This window comes from Parasteatoda tepidariorum, chromosome 10 (assembly GCF_982258835.1).
Source record: "Parasteatoda tepidariorum strain Cologne lab strain chromosome 10, Ptep-v5.0, whole genome shotgun sequence".
Taxonomy (NCBI): domain Eukaryota; kingdom Metazoa; phylum Arthropoda; class Arachnida; order Araneae; family Theridiidae; genus Parasteatoda; species Parasteatoda tepidariorum.
Window position 1 is genome coordinate 48289390 of NC_141764.1, and position 13784 is coordinate 48303173.

The 13784-nt window shown below is 28.3% G+C and overlaps 1 protein-coding gene across 1 annotated transcript in view; it reads right to left on the reverse strand.

Annotated features, from left to right (window-relative positions):
• Positions 1–213: 213 nt before the first annotated feature.
• Positions 214–13784, reverse strand: part of LOC107451427 (glycerophosphocholine phosphodiesterase GPCPD1) — a 29478-nt gene continuing 15907 nt past the window's right edge. Inside the window, exons 11-16 of the mRNA XM_087153579.1 lie at positions 12367–12385; positions 12156–12286; positions 10672–10802; positions 9034–9169; positions 8793–8953; positions 214–572 (exon numbers count right to left, since the gene is read on the reverse strand). Coding sequence (XP_087009705.1) covers positions 446–572; positions 8793–8953; positions 9034–9169; positions 10672–10802; positions 12156–12286; positions 12367–12385 — 705 coding nt within the window. The 3' untranslated portion in view covers positions 214–445. The remainder of the gene's footprint in view (positions 573–8792; positions 8954–9033; positions 9170–10671; positions 10803–12155; positions 12287–12366; positions 12386–13784) is intronic.

Genomic DNA, 13784 nt, shown 5'->3' on the forward strand with positions numbered 1-13784 from the left:
TAATTAGTCAGACAATTTTTAGTCTTTAAATAAAATTGTTTAACTCTTCAACTAATTATTTACTCATGCAAGTATCATTAAATAACTAATAACGGAAAACCAGGTTTCTGGGCAGGTAAAGCTTACAATTTGAATCTTTGAAGTTGTGCCTGCATTGTTTTTCTTTTTAAAACCTAGAAATTTATTAAGGCAGCATTTAATATTAACATGAAATAACTCCAGAAAAACAATTTATTTATAATTTAATTCTATAATACAAAACAAATGTTATTATATGTACAGTTTCAGCAAAATTTACAAAGCAGTGAGAGCCAAGAAAATTTTTTGAAGGAATGGATAATAACAAGATGAGAAATGAGGAAAAAAAGGACCATAAGTTATTAAACTACTTAAACACCAAGAACACTTAGTTTCAACAATTAAACAAACAAAAAATGCAAATAAATTAGTTAGTAGAGTTTGATGACCAGGTGCTCATATTTTCAGTGCAACCAACTAATTCAAGGAATCCCATTCGAGCTTTAGTCTCCATAAGAAAAATATTTTCATGACTTGTAGTGAATTCATCAACCCTAAAAATAAAATACAAATTACCATTAAAAGTTTAAAAATGGAATTGAACAGTGGTCTTCATAACTTTTTAATGACTGTTTAAATAATTTTTTTAGAATGGAAATGAATTAACCTCAAACATGCTCGCCATCTTGTTTGTCTTGCTGTGCTACTAGTAAATTGCTATAGGGTAGGGGTAAGGGGGCAAATTAGACATCTTAAATAACTTTATTGGTATAATTTTTTCTTTGAGATATGGTTCGGCAACACTGATACACTTCCGAGTGCAGCTACATAATCACATATGTGAATACCACAATAGAAATTTGTAAAAAGACATTGATTTTTAAGGTGCAAAAGTAACTTTCAACTCTTTTATTGACATATTATACAGTTTCTTACCTACTTAGATAATTTTTGAAGCTGTATAGTTTCAATTAACCAGGATTAGGTAAGTTGATTTTAAGTTTTTATTTCCTTTTAAAATGTTTATAGTATTTTAATTTTTAGAATTAGACCTTTTTTATTTTTAAATTTTACTTGTCATATTTGTTCCATTCATTTTGCAATGTTTAAATTGTTTGGTCATTGTTAAATTATTTGCATACTAACTACTGTTGGATATAGACCACCACTGGTCAATGCATATATGTTGACTTCAGTTTAAATTGTCTGGATGGAAAACATGCTCAATTTGTTTTATTTAAATCTGAGGTCTGAAAAGGCCCTAAGTGACATTCATAAAAATGTATAAGTTTCTCATGGAGAGATATTAGTGAAAATTTTTGTAAACACTTTTTGCCTTAAATTTCGCATTTTAGTCACAATTTCCCATGCCAAAAGTTATTAAACACCTCTAAACTTTTGAATTTCTCTCTCTTTCTTCTCAAATGGATTTTTCTTCTTCAAATTAGTTCCTTTATTTTAATGATATTTAATATTAGTAAACAAACTATATAAAAATTGCTATTTTGACCTAAATAGGGTCTTTAATTGATTTTTTAAAAAAAAAAAATCTAGGTTTGCATAATATTTAAAAAAATATGTAGTACACTATCTACCTATGCAAATGACCATATCTGCGGTACTGAGATATGTCACGCCCGCCGCCGGTATATATCATGTAGGGAACAACATCAGCATTAGTCCTATGCAAGATGCCATGCAAATCGGAGCTCTCTGATTTCGTAAAAGGTATAATTGTCGGGTATCACAAAAATGGCCGATCCTTGAAGGACACATCCAACGAGCTGAATTACCCAAAATCGACAGTGGCTTATGTGATTAAGTGGAAGGTGAGCAGTGAGTGTCCCGAGTCGGAAGATCAACAAAACAGAGACCGACGGGTGTTGTCCAGAGAAATTCGGAACTGCACCCAACTGATGGCCCACATACTCCAGGAGTTTCAACAGGCATTCTGGAGTGTTGTTTCAATTAATACCATCCGTAAAAAAGGACATCTGCTTGGTTTTCATGGTCGTGCTGCTGCTCATAAGCCTTTGATCACATAGTCCAACTGCACTGCTTGATTAATGTGGTGCAAAGTACATCGAAATTGGACCGTAGATAAGTGGAAAGCGGTTCTTTGGAGCGCCAAATCAAGGTTCACCCTCTACCGTTCGGATGGCAGAGTCTGGTGTATGACTGGAGAACGTCTCCTGCCAGAATGCATTGTGCCAACAGTCAAGCTCGGTGGACGTGTTTCTACTGGTATGGATTGGGACCCTTGGTCCCCATTCATGGTAAGCTCAACGCCGATGCCTACTGCACTATTTTGGATGACAATGTGCTTCCTGCGTTGTGGCAGTTATATGGGGTGGACCCCGTTACTTCCAGGACGACAATGCCAGCTATCACGTTGCGAGGGTCACCAAGGCTTGGTATGGTGCCAATGCGGTTAATCGAATGGACTGGCCTGCCCAGACCTGAACCGTAGAGAACTTCTGGGATGAGTCGGGTCGCCGAATTAAGGGGTGTACTACTCGCCCAAAATCGATTAAGGATCTTACACGTCTTCTCCAAGCCGAGTGGAAGAAAATACCACTATCCTTGTAGCTCCGGAGGGTTCACGCTGTAATTGCCTCTCGTGGAGGCTCTACCTACTATTGATTATAAATAAAGTTTGTTTTTCTTTTCAATCATAACATAGTAATCTATCTTGTAACTAATCTTGTTCATAGCAACTGGTATATTTATCTTCTATTCTTAAATTTTGGGTTAAAATTAATTTCATATGAGAGAGGGAGGTTTGTGTGGATATTTTTTAATCACTTAAAAATAATAACTCCTGAGATTTTTTTAAACAATAATTTGGTCATTTACCTGCATTTTGGTTTATACCTGGAATTACACTTGTTTCATTTCTGCTCAATTTTTTTTTAAAGCTTGTTTTCGTTCACATTATTTACACTTAATACAAGGTGGAGACGACAAATTTGATAAGTGGTCGTTTGTTACAACTCAGAGAGGCGTATCTAAAAACAATGAAATTAATTTCAATCCAACTCTTATTGGAGAACAAATATATACAAATTTGAGTTAGAACTATTAATTTGCAATAGAGTATTTCACTATATTGAGAAAGACAAACTGTGCATAAATCAGTGCATTTGAAAACCATTATTCGATTTGACTTCCTTGAAAGCACAGAACCAATTTCAATAATTATAGTCTTATTTTGATGATAAAACGGATAGACGGAATGGACAATGCTGGAAAAATGTAACCAGAGCTTCAGTGGTTTAATGTAAACAAGTCACAAAAAAGACAGGACTATTTACTGATGTTCTATTTTAGATTAATGTAGGGTAAAAAATATTTATTAAAAACAATGTTTACTTCTTTATATCATCTTTTAATAACTTTTGAATTTTCTTAAAACCTTTAAAAAATTAATTAATAATGAACTTTTTACAGGTTTTAAGAAAATTTAAAGTAAATATTAAAAGATGAACCAAAGAAATAAATATTTCTTTTTTTGCCTAATATTAAACTAAAATAGAATGACAATGAAAGTTCAGTCTTTTTTTTTCTTCCCTTTGTTTGCATTACTCCAGTGAAGCACTAGTAACATTTTTCCAGCTCTGTCCATTATGACCATGTTATTAAATTTGATTAAACTTAAAATTGATTCAGTGCTTTCAAATAAATCAGATTTAATAATGGTTCTCAAAGGTACTGATTTGTGTTCAAAATGTCTTTCTCAATATAGTGAAAAGTTCTATTAAAAATTAGTATTTTAACTCAAATTTGTCAAAATTCATTCACTAATAAGGCTTAGATTGAAATTTCAAATTCATTTTGGCTTTAAATATACCTATCTGAGTTATAATAAACAAACACATAATTCGTTATCAAATTTGCTCACACTAGCCCTACTAGATGGAGCATGAACAAAAACAACTTTTTAAAAAAAAAATTGTGGAAAAACTAAACAGGTTTAATTCTTGATACAAATCAAACTACAGTAAAATATCCAAATTATTTGATAATAAAAATTTAAGATATTGTAGAATTCAATAACTTAATATCTCCCCTCGAGAAATCTTAAAATTTATGTAAAATGTCACTTAGGGACTGTCCTTTGCAGACTGAACACCTCAAAATTAAATCTAACAAATTAAGCATTTTTCCAGCAGTCAAAATATATGCATTAACCAGTCGTGGTCAATATGCAAATAGTTAAATAATGATCAAAACATTGAATGGCAAAATAAAAGGAACAAATATGGTGCCAATTAAAAAAAAAATTCTAAAAATTAAAATACAGTCAAACCCCGCTATAGTGAACCTTCAAGGGACCGAAATTTCGGTTCACTATAACCGGGAGTTCACTATATCCGTTACGCAGGCAATTTAACTAATGGTTCCCAAACTCCTCCCTTTTATTACACATTAATCAAATAAATGAAAATATTATGTAGTGGCAAAAAATATGTTATTTTTCATTACTCTTCGTCTTGCGTACAAAAAAAATTAGTAATCTTTAGCTGATGAGCAATCCTCAACATCAGATATGGAAACACTTCCCGATTCTCATATAATTTTTCCCGAATTTCTTGCTTTTTAAACCTGTCTAACCTGCCATTCGAGCACATAAAAGTAGTCTCATAAAATCGCTTTGCAAATTCATCGACATTTGTCCAGATACTGGAAGATTCCGGCTTCTTCGATTGGTGAACAACTTCAATAATGCTTCTTCAACATTCTTCTGATCTGCTTTTCTCAACTTTTTTCCGCCATCTTAATTCTTTTCGTGAGCAGAAATTATTAATTGCCTATTTTTCCACATGTTGCGAACTTCAGATTTGGATAGTTTATATTCCCTGCAAATATCAGCTTGATTGCATTTATTTTCAATTTTTCTGATTATGCCCATTTTATTCTCAATGGAGAACGTTTTACGTTTATTGCTCGCCATGGTTAAATTTGAGACACTTGTTTGCAGGAGTTTTTTAACTGAGCTGAGAGCAAAAAGGAGTTGAAATGAGGGCCTTATCATCACATATTAGTGTCACATATTAGTTATCATCACATCCCTTTGACCAATAATGAATAATTACTCATTCCTTCTGACAGAAAATGCATATTGATCCCACTGACACCTTACAGATGCATCGTCTACCTGGGTTGGAAACATCTTCTTGGTTTGCTTAGGGATGGGAAAGTGAGATAAAAGAAGCAAACAAGAAAAAATGCTTATCGCTACATTCCCCTCTATAGATGGTTTTGAAAATCGGTCTATGTATTTAATTTGAAGTAGAAATTTCCAAATTATTACAAATTTTTTTTTTTAAGAAATCAGTCGAAGACAGAAAAAAGTTCATTATATCCAACTTCCTCACTTTTTTGGTTCACTATATCCACGAAAAATAACATTATCCATGTATAGCAAGGCACGGGACCGAACATTTCGTTCACTATATCCGGGAGTTCACTATAAACCGTGTTCACTATAGCGGGGTTTGACTGTATTAACATTTTAAAAAACAGGAAATGAAAACTTATAATCATAAAAAAAGGAGAAGGATTTTTCATGTTGTGATTATATAAATGAATTAAAAGTATTATTAAAAAATCTTACTAAAATATAATAAAATGGTAGTGTTTTAATACTATAAAGCCAATGTGGAAGACCACTGTTAATTTTCAAAAAATTAATAACTAACCAATCTAGATCAAGTCATACTCTATGAAAGCTGTGATGCTTTAAATGAAGTGCATTCAAAGTAATGCATGCACATGCAGTTTAGAAAACTTTTATTAACGACATGAAATTAAAATTATTTTAGAAATATTTCCCACTCTTGAAGTATTATTTCTTATGCATTGTTGTTAATCACCAAATCTTTTACTCTTGACGAATTTTTTCCCTGAAAAAAAAGCAGGGTTTTTACTGAAAATATAAAAATGCTCCACACTTGCTCAGGTTTTTCAAGAAAATTTCAACAAATAATTTAAAACTGGAAATTTTTTTTTTTGTTGGTAACTACCAATATTTTGAAATTGGAAAAATTGCACTTATTTATTCATTAATTTTGAATCTCATCGGCTACTTAGTGTCAATGTTTACTTAAAGATGAGTTTCCTTATATTTCTTCGTTATGGTAGCAAAACAAAAAGCAATATTTCTGCTTTAATTCTTTTGTACTCAAAATTTAATTAACAAGAAATTAAGTGATTTATCAGTTTCAACTTCTTAAACAAAAATTTGAATTGTCAAAACATTGACTATACGCAAAGATTTAAGATGATCATCATAATTATTGAACTATTTTTCTCTCCATACATTGGTATATTTAATTTAACTCATTGTTAATTAGTTAGTAGATTAGTTAAAATTCTAACATTCTAAAAAAATTCAGCTTTGTAGGACAAATAACAAAACAATTCTTTTGAATGAGGGAAAACTTCAAGCTTATTTTTAGCTTTCTTCTTTCAAAAAAACATCTTTTTAAATTTTAAAATATAATGTGAAATTATTTTGAAACTGTAACTAAATATGCAAAACCATGCATGAATTAGAATAAAGAATAGTTTATGAGAGAATAAATTAAAAGAAAAATGTTGTTTTCTAATTAAGATATATATTATATAGTTAAATGGTCAACTCAATATATAAATATTTTCAAATTAAATCTTGGTTTAATAGAGACTTTTCAAAATGGTACAGCTCTCCCTAAATCTAATATTAAATGCTATTTGAGTTTCACAACACCTACACAAAAATTTTCCGTACAAAGCACTACTACCACTAAGGGGTAAAAAAATAAGGTTACTGTTACAATTAACAAATGGCAAACTATGCAAAATCTCTCTATTTTCATCAGTTTAATTCTTTATTCACGGTCAAGAATAATAAATTCAACCAGATCCCCAACAAGTTCAGTATTTGGTTAATATAAACCACATTTATATTCAAAGCAATTTATAGTTCAAATTCATTCTTTTTGAAAAGAGGCCAACAGGAATTTTAACTGGTAAAAAGGTATATGTAGTTACTTCAATAGCTTTGTTATTCTAAAACAAATAATTTAATAGGAATAATAGTTTTGAATCATAGTCTACTGATGGGACAAATCAATTTTCATTCAATTCTTCAATGTTGGGATTGTACTATGAGCATATTTATGAAAAGACTTTGATGTACTACTATTAACTGCACAACAATATGTAACTTCTGTCTGTAGAATTGAAAATGCTCAAATAATAATTAATAATAGGATACAGAGATTAAAGGATACAGATTTACTTCAATGTGCAACATACACGATTAAAAGTATAATTCAAATCATGTTCTCTAAATGTGTCTCTAAGGTATAATCTGGTACTACACTCAATCGAATCAGTAAAATAAAATTTTTGTCAGCATTTTAAAGAAGTTTATCATGATTGACAACTTATAAGTTTAATAATTAAAAAGAAAAACAATTAAATTTGTAAGAGTTTTTTTGAGCAAAATAAGGAAAAAAGTTCTTAGGTAAAATATGGAGAAAAAGACATGCAAAAACAGTTACTAAAATGCGTGCAAAAATAGGAATGCCTAGAAATCATAGTTTTGTTTGTTAACCTGTTAAGCAGCTTAACTGAGGAAATTGGAACCCTGCATCAGCAGTTTGATTTGTCCTTAACTGGAGGTTTATTAAGTTTTGTGAAACTGTAAAAAGTATTACTTTGTTATAAATAAAAATGCAACAATAGAACTGAGCAGTTCAAAAGAATTTAAAAATGATACAAACACAAATAAAACTGGCTTTAGTATAAAATTATAATAAAAAGGCAAATTCTAAATTAGCAAAAGTTAGGAACATTGTTAACATATAATTGAATTTAAAAAAAATAATTATTAATTATAAACTATTTTAAAATTTGATATTTTTTATTTGTAATGTAAATTTTAATTAAGCGTAATTATTGGTCTTAATTAGAGGAAGTGTACCTTTGTATTTTAATCATGATAATTTCATATAAGACATGTAAAATAATTAGAAATAGATAATTTATAGTTTGGTTCAAGAACATAAATTTGCTATTTGCAAAATGAACTAAATTTTAATGGTGAAATTTACAAGAAAAAAAAATCTAGGACTCAAGTCGTTTGATTATAGTGTTTTAGCTTAAGCTTATGAACACAAAAGATTCATTATAATGTATATCTTAGTATGCTCATACAAACTTATTTGTATTATGAACTTGCTAGATATTTTTGCTATTGTGTTAGGAAAATGCAAAGAAAACTAAAATTTTACAAAAAGAGGAAAACTCAACTGAGTACCATGTGTCCCAAATCTTGTAAAAGAAAGCAATTATTTACAACTAACTAAATTCATTATTAAATATATCAAGCATGTCAAAGGCATATTCAATGATATTTCGTAAATCAATACAAATTCTAAATTATTCACCAAAAATTGCAAAAATGAGTATAGTGTTAGTTGGGCGTCTTGAACTATTTATCATATATTACCACATGCAGTCCTAAACATAGAGTGTTAATTTGTATTTTTGTGTTATTATTTATATATCACCACATGCAATCACAATCTGAATTATGTGAGTTAGTTTAATTGAGTTATTCTTTATTTATCACCACATACAATATAAATAAAACCAGTAATGTTAGTAGTTTGGATTTTTGAGTAACTCTTTACATATAAATCAATCTAAATGATTCAATAGGAAAAACAATTAACAAGTATTGCATAATAAGACAAGAATTGAATAAAACTCTTAAAACTTACTTATCGTAAATAACTCCATCAACGCCTTGTTCTTTAAATTTTCTTATGACATCACCATTATTGATATCTTCTCCCCAACAAAACAGAATAAGATTTCGATCTTTTACAAACGGTATGTGTGATGGGTCTCTCATCAGATCTTCAGCATGGACATCAATACCCTAAAAGTAATATATATTTATTTTATAAAAATCAAACTCTCCAACTTGATAATATCAGGAAAGGAAATGAAAATACATACTAAAAGACCAGTGTTCAGGGCAAAATATGTAGCCATTGGTATATTTGAGGTTCTGGTATCCAAGTAAGGTGGGTATTTGTCTGTCTCCCCTTGTGTCAAAAACAACAATGGGTACTTGTTCTGTTTCAGTCTTACCCTATGTGAGAAAAACAAATGATAACAATGTAATTTAAATTTTGAAACAACTGCTCTTAAAACCATTTCAAAGAAAATAATTTAAGATATCAACATTAAATATGAAAATAAATAAGGGGAAAAAAAGAAAGAATTTTAATCAAGTGTGATTAAAGGGGTATTTAACTCAATTTATCACTTTTATAGCCAGGTTGAACTGTCAACAAAATTAAATTTGATTTAAAAGTTCAAGCATATTTAATAAATATTTTGCAAGGAATCACAGGTTTTTTTTGTACAATTCTACAACAGCTTGGCAATTTACAAGTTTATACATTTTAAATTTGGTACAAAAAACACATGTTTTGTGTCAGGTTCCTTCTTTGAAGTATGCTAGTTTAAAGTATACCTGAATAGTTAAAATTGTTCTTATCCTTTAGTGGATATATAACTTAAAAATTATTTTAAAGCATTATTAGAAATCTTCAACCATATTTAGAAGTAAAACTGCAGTAAGTTTCCAAATTATGATTCATAAATATGTTGAAAGAATACATTGAAATTTTTTTCCTCTTAAAATTCTACACAAGATTGGCCATTAACGGGTTAATGTATTTCATATTTCAAAGAGCCAACTAATGCATTGAGAATTATTTCTTCTTTGAACTATGTAATTAAAAAAGTTTGACAAAAAAAACTGAAATTAGATTTTAGATAATTTAACAGAGACGAGTGGCATTAAGAATCCTTATATGTACTTAATGCAGAACATTTTTCTAGCATCATATTATTTTCTTCTATACAAAAATTAAATAAAAATATACATAAAAGAAAAATTTGCAAAACTTACAACATAATCAACTTTTTAACACATTTTTCAATGAATTTAATATGTTACGATGGGATAATGATTTGAACAGTTCTATGCCATTTAGATATCATGTTAATTCAGAGAATTCAATAGAACTAGTATTGTAAACAATAGTATGGAAATTATTAAAATTAGAAATTATAAAATTTAATTAGACCATATTATCAAACTCTTACATGTCAAGACAGACAAATTAAGTTGAAAGTTATAGCCTCTCTTACCCCCAAAAAGTATCAGAAAAAAATTAAATTAGACTGGGGATTTTAGACTAGAAATTAACTTATAGTAAGTTATTAAGATTTATCAGTTAGGGAACTATTTTAAATACTAAGTTACTCAATAAAATGTAACTTTAAATAACTTCATTAATCATTAAGATACATACGAACTCAAAACACTATACAAAATAGAAATTTTAAATAGATTATGATGAACTAGATTAGGGAATTATTATATCACTAAATAATTTTCCTAAGAGATGACATATACACAAGTCAAAAGTTACTTTTCAAAAAAGAAGTATACATGCAATATTCAATTTGAACTGAAGATTTATCAATTAACGATTTATTTTAAAGTAATACTATTAAATAATTTATAAATGACTATATTGTTAAGATAAAGTATCTTTAAAACTATAGTTATAAACTTACATGGTACAAATATCTGGATGGAAACAAGATAGTACAATGTAGCGATTACCAGCATTCTCTAATATTTCTTTTAGAATCACATCAATGTATTTGTTCATTTCAAATCTAAGATCCAATTCCCATGTTCCATCCTAGAAGGATTAAAAACAGCTTTAATGCACATAATTATGAAAGAAGAAAAAACTGTGTCCGAGAAACAAAATACATTTTTATTAGAGATATGGTGTTATTAAAAATAATAGTCAAGAATGAGAAAAAGCAAACTTAACCAATTTTGGCCAAATGTTGGATTTTGCCATTTAAAATGAAATAAAAATATTTATAACTTACAGTTTAAATATTTCCCCCTTATTATAATAGTTAAATAATAAAAATAATTGAATAATCTAAAGTTCCATTTTTTTTTTATAAAAAGGGGGGATCACATCATCATGGATGATCATCACATTTCACACAGCAGAGCGATTCGTGGGAGTTCCTTGGTCGAGCATTATTGGGAGGCTCGAGGCCGAATGAGACAATGACTTTTTTTTCCCTGTTCATGTCTTTTTTCCCTTTATGTCAAGTTCTCTGCCATTGGAAATAAAAAAAAAAAAAATATGTATATATAAAAATACTTTTGGATTAACGAGCTTTACAATTATTTGTAAAATTTTTTTAAAAATTAACTAAAATAATTCCAGAGACATGCTGAAATATATTAAAAGTTATATTAGCATTAAGAAGACAAAGCTTTTGACAGCTCTCCTGGTTCAACTATTGGACCATACTTTTTCAACCATGGCTAATCTCCATATTTTGAAGGTCAAGATTCTGAATCCATAAAAAAAGGTATATTAATACAAAGAAAACATGTTTTTATGCCTGATTTCTTAAGTTAAATATCACCTGCATCTATTAATTGGCATATTACTTTCTTTATTCATTGATTGATTGATTGAATGTAGGGTTTAGTGGCACAAATGAGGACATGCTGTGCTAAACAATATGGTGAAACATTTCAAAAGCCTAAGTGCATATAAAAATTTAATAGTAGCACAATTATAACTGATAAAACAGTACTAGTAAGTGAATAAAACGTACCAGTAAGTGAATAAAACAAGATTAATAGTATGAATAAGTACAGTATAAAATGTACAAAGTAAGTAAAATGTCCGAAGGTGATAAATATTTATATACTGTTAAAAATATCAATAGCACGTAAATATGCTATAATGTCAGGATGATGAATGTCGACCAACAAATCTAGCATGCATAAAATAGAACTTTAAACGATGTTGGTTAAAACATGTACACATTATTAAAATATGATGAATTGTGAGAGGAACATTACAAGTATTTTATTCTTTGAGGTTGCATGCTAATATATAATAATAATCTAATGATTAGATAAAAAGTCATTAAAACAAAGTGTTTTTATTTTGACAACAGCAAAAACATGATAAACCAATAATATTAACTTATTATAAAAGTTCAAGACTTACTGATTGAAGCATTGGACATTTTATTTCAATGTTGAAACCAACATTTGGATCAACTGCTTCAAGAACATGCTTCAGAGTAGGAAAAGGCTGATTGTCCTCTGAATCGTCATCATGGAAACTATACTTATCATCTAAAATTTGAGAAATATACTTTAAATAAGACTAATACTTTACTTTTAATTTTGATTATTATTAAATGAATTTTTCATACCTGATTCAGCAGGACTGAGCTGAAATAAGAGAGAAACATGATTAATTTTTATTTTTCATACAATATTAATAAATACAGCATTTAAAAATCAACAGATGCATTCGTTGAATAGAACAATGTGAAAAGCACGCTTTTGCATAATACATGGCAAAAAACGAGACTTTTATTGAAACCACAAAACTAAGCAATTTTTAAATAACACCCAATGAAAAAAAGCTCCTTTAAGGGCTTTTAAAAATCGAAAATAAGCACTTCTTAAAAACATAATGTGAATGAGCCATGAAACCATGAATGGGCTTATGAAGTATGTGCCAAACTTCTATGGCTACAGGGAATGATTTTAAGAAGAGGTAGTGAAATAGGTAGGAAGAATTCTTCAAAAATTAATCTACTTTGAAATATTTAAAAGCATAACTAATTAACTAGTAGATCATATTTCAAATATGTTTTTGAATTATTGATTTGTTATTGAAGATGAAACATTTTTCTTAATGACTTTTAATGTTTGTTGTGAGAAAACAAAAAACTTGAAGTACATTAAACATTGTATACATGTAATTTTTTTAAAAAAAATTGGTCAATAAACATCAAAAAAGGAAAATTATTTAAGGAATCTACTAAGTTTTTTTCCTCGCCACATTCTTTGTTTAGCCTTTAAGTAGTTCACATAATTACAATTTAAAGAAAGCATGAAGTGAATTTTTTAAAAAAAGATTCACAATATAGTATTATATGCACAATTTAAATTTAGCAATTTCAATGGATTTTTTTTAATGAATTCGTTATTTTTTTTATTTCAAATAAAATGTAATATTGCAAATTATTTTAGAATTGAATATCTTTATAAAATGAAATTTAATATAGTTTTGTTTTGTTAAGATTACTTTATTATTAAAGGGGTATTGAAAGTTACACAACCCTGTTATGATTTTTTGTGACTAAATTAATATTAAGTATAAGTCATTAAAATAGACACTAATTATTGCAAGAACATTTATGCATATTTTTATTTAGGTTATATATAATAATTAACATCCAAAAACATAAATTATTAAACAAAATTTTAGAATTTCTATGTAGGGGAAAAATCACAAGAAAATATTTAATTTAAAAATATAATTTGATACACTGTTGCTGATCAACAAGCAACAAATTAAATTACTGGATATTAATTTTACAGCCTTTGTAAATAACAATATAAATGTTAGTAAAGAAATAAGTTTGCATAACATTTATAACTTCACAAAATAAAATTTATTAGTTTATTTCAAATCATTATTATATAGACTATTTAAAATTAAAGAGCAAAGAAGTTAATTATTATGAATAAATAGATGATTTTTTTTTATAAAGCTTTTTTTACAATAGAAAATTTTAAAAAAAGGCAACTAACTGGCATTGGATTGCAAATATGAACT